At 34.6% G+C, this 1,942-nt stretch overlaps 1 protein-coding gene across 1 annotated transcript; it reads left to right on the top strand.

The window, feature by feature from the left end:
• Window positions 1–367: 367 nt before the first annotated feature.
• Window positions 368–1,063, top strand: LOC118732606 (the record flags this gene model as incomplete). The annotated part of the gene is made up of 2 exons (XM_036461737.1): window positions 368–582; window positions 644–1,063. Coding segments are annotated over exons 1-2 (549 nt in total), but the record flags the coding sequence as incomplete, so codon positions are not given.
• Between the last annotated feature and the right edge of the window lie 879 nt (window positions 1,064–1,942).

The following is a 1,942-nucleotide window of genomic DNA, read 5'->3' as shown; positions in this document are numbered from 1 at the left end:
CAAAAAACCAATCAAGGCAACCAGCTAAAGAGAAGTTAAAATGTTCAAAATTAAGTATGTATGTAAATGAACACTCTCCCCCCTATTATGAATTCATACGATACACGATAAACGCTTGCATTCTGTTATCCCGTATTACGAATTTAAGTCTATCGTATGAAATCCGATAGTTAGCGTTTATCGTATATCGTAAAAATATGATATTGCCAAACGATAACTATCGTCTCAGCCGTTCGATTTCAGACGCTTGCAAGCGGTTCGCCATTTTTAAACGATAGATTGCTGTGCTAGTATACCAAATTAAAATTTGTTAATTATTTTGAGAAATTGGAATAATGTAAGTATTAAAATGAGCAAAAATAAATTATGAACTAGTTATAAACTCAATTCAAAAATTTCTTTAGGCCGAGAGTTGTGAGTACAAAGCATCAACTAGAGCGTCTTGCTTCGCTAATGGAGGAGAATACCGACCTCGCAAGAGGAATATGTCATAAAGCTGTCGCGAAACCACGTTGGGAAAAAATTACTCAGGAGCTGAACTCATTAGGACCACCAACACGATCATCAGATGCATGGCAACGAGTAAGCATATTAGTAGTGCATATATTTGGAACTGAAAGACTAAATTATTTTATTACTGTAGGTTTGGAACGATTTAAAATATAAAACAAAGCAAAAGAGCGCTCACAACCACGCAGAGAATTTAGCAACTGGAGGTGGGCCAAATAACACAGTTCCACTCTCAAATCTGGAAGAGACGGTGAACAGGCTAATGAGCTACACCACTTACAACAATCCGCCAGGCGAAGAATTTGGAATAGAAAATAATGACGATAATGAGTCCGTTACGGAAGTGGAAATATATTCAGACCACGATATCCCAGGGCCTTCGCGAAATGTGATACCTTTGCGAGAGCATGGCCGAAATAGCAGCTCTAACCCTAAAAGGAGAGAAGAAAAGCAAATTGCACTCCTTGAGCGGCAGACGGATCAGCAGGCTGAATTTCAAAAGGAGACTTTGGCCACACTAAAAGAGATGAAACAAAGCCTTTCAAATATTGAAGTATACACAAAAAAAACTTACTATATAAAAAAAGATAAATTCGCTATTTATAAGCAGGAAATGGAAAGTAAGAGAAGAGATAGGAAAGCGAAGTTAGAACTCAAGAAAAAACTTCTTGAGATCAAACAGAATATGTACAAAAATTGTTAGTTTTAAGTATGTAAATATGTAAATTTATAAAGTGTAGTGTAGTGGACTGAATTTTTTAATTTTATACATTTACTATTAACTACAAATGTGATTTTATGAAAAAAAAAGTGAATTTTAGTTTGTTTAAGTAAGTTTAGAAAATATAGTGGACTGAATTCTTTAAGTAGATACATTTACTTTTAAGCTACGAATGTGATCTTATTTTATATTAAAAAACAATGGATTTGAGTTTGTACCTGAAGCAAGAAGCTTTATTATTTTTTGATAAAAACCTAAAGAAATATAGTAAAAATCAATGCAAACAAGACAGTACATTTCTTCTGATTTCTTCTGCAGCTTGTCGCATAGGAGTAGAGTCATTTTCAGAAGTTTCTATTGCAATTTCCGAATTCTCATTTTGCACATCTGCAATATCCTCTTCGTCGTATGGTACATTGTAATGATTGCAAATATTATGTAAAGCTGCACAAACATTTATGATCAAAGTGGCTTTTGCAGGAGTGTAGTGAAGTGCGCGAGCACTTAGCAAACACCGAAACCGACTCTTTAAAACCCCAATCGTCCTTTCAATAATATTCCTTGCTTTAGAGTGCCGCGAGTTATATAAACTTTTACTGAACCTTCTTCAGGATTCCTGTAAGGTGTTAGCAAATAAGGCGCTAAGGCATATCCAGCGTCACCTTAAAACATAGAAAGTAAATAAATTAAATATGAAATGTTTGAGTTACA

Source organism: Rhagoletis pomonella, unplaced genomic scaffold (assembly GCF_013731165.1).
Source record: "Rhagoletis pomonella isolate Grant_MI unplaced genomic scaffold, Rhpom_1.0 Rhpom_scaffold_23140, whole genome shotgun sequence".
Taxonomy (NCBI): Eukaryota; Metazoa; Arthropoda; class Insecta; order Diptera; family Tephritidae; genus Rhagoletis; species Rhagoletis pomonella.
This window is presented reverse-complemented; position numbering and strand designations above follow the sequence as displayed.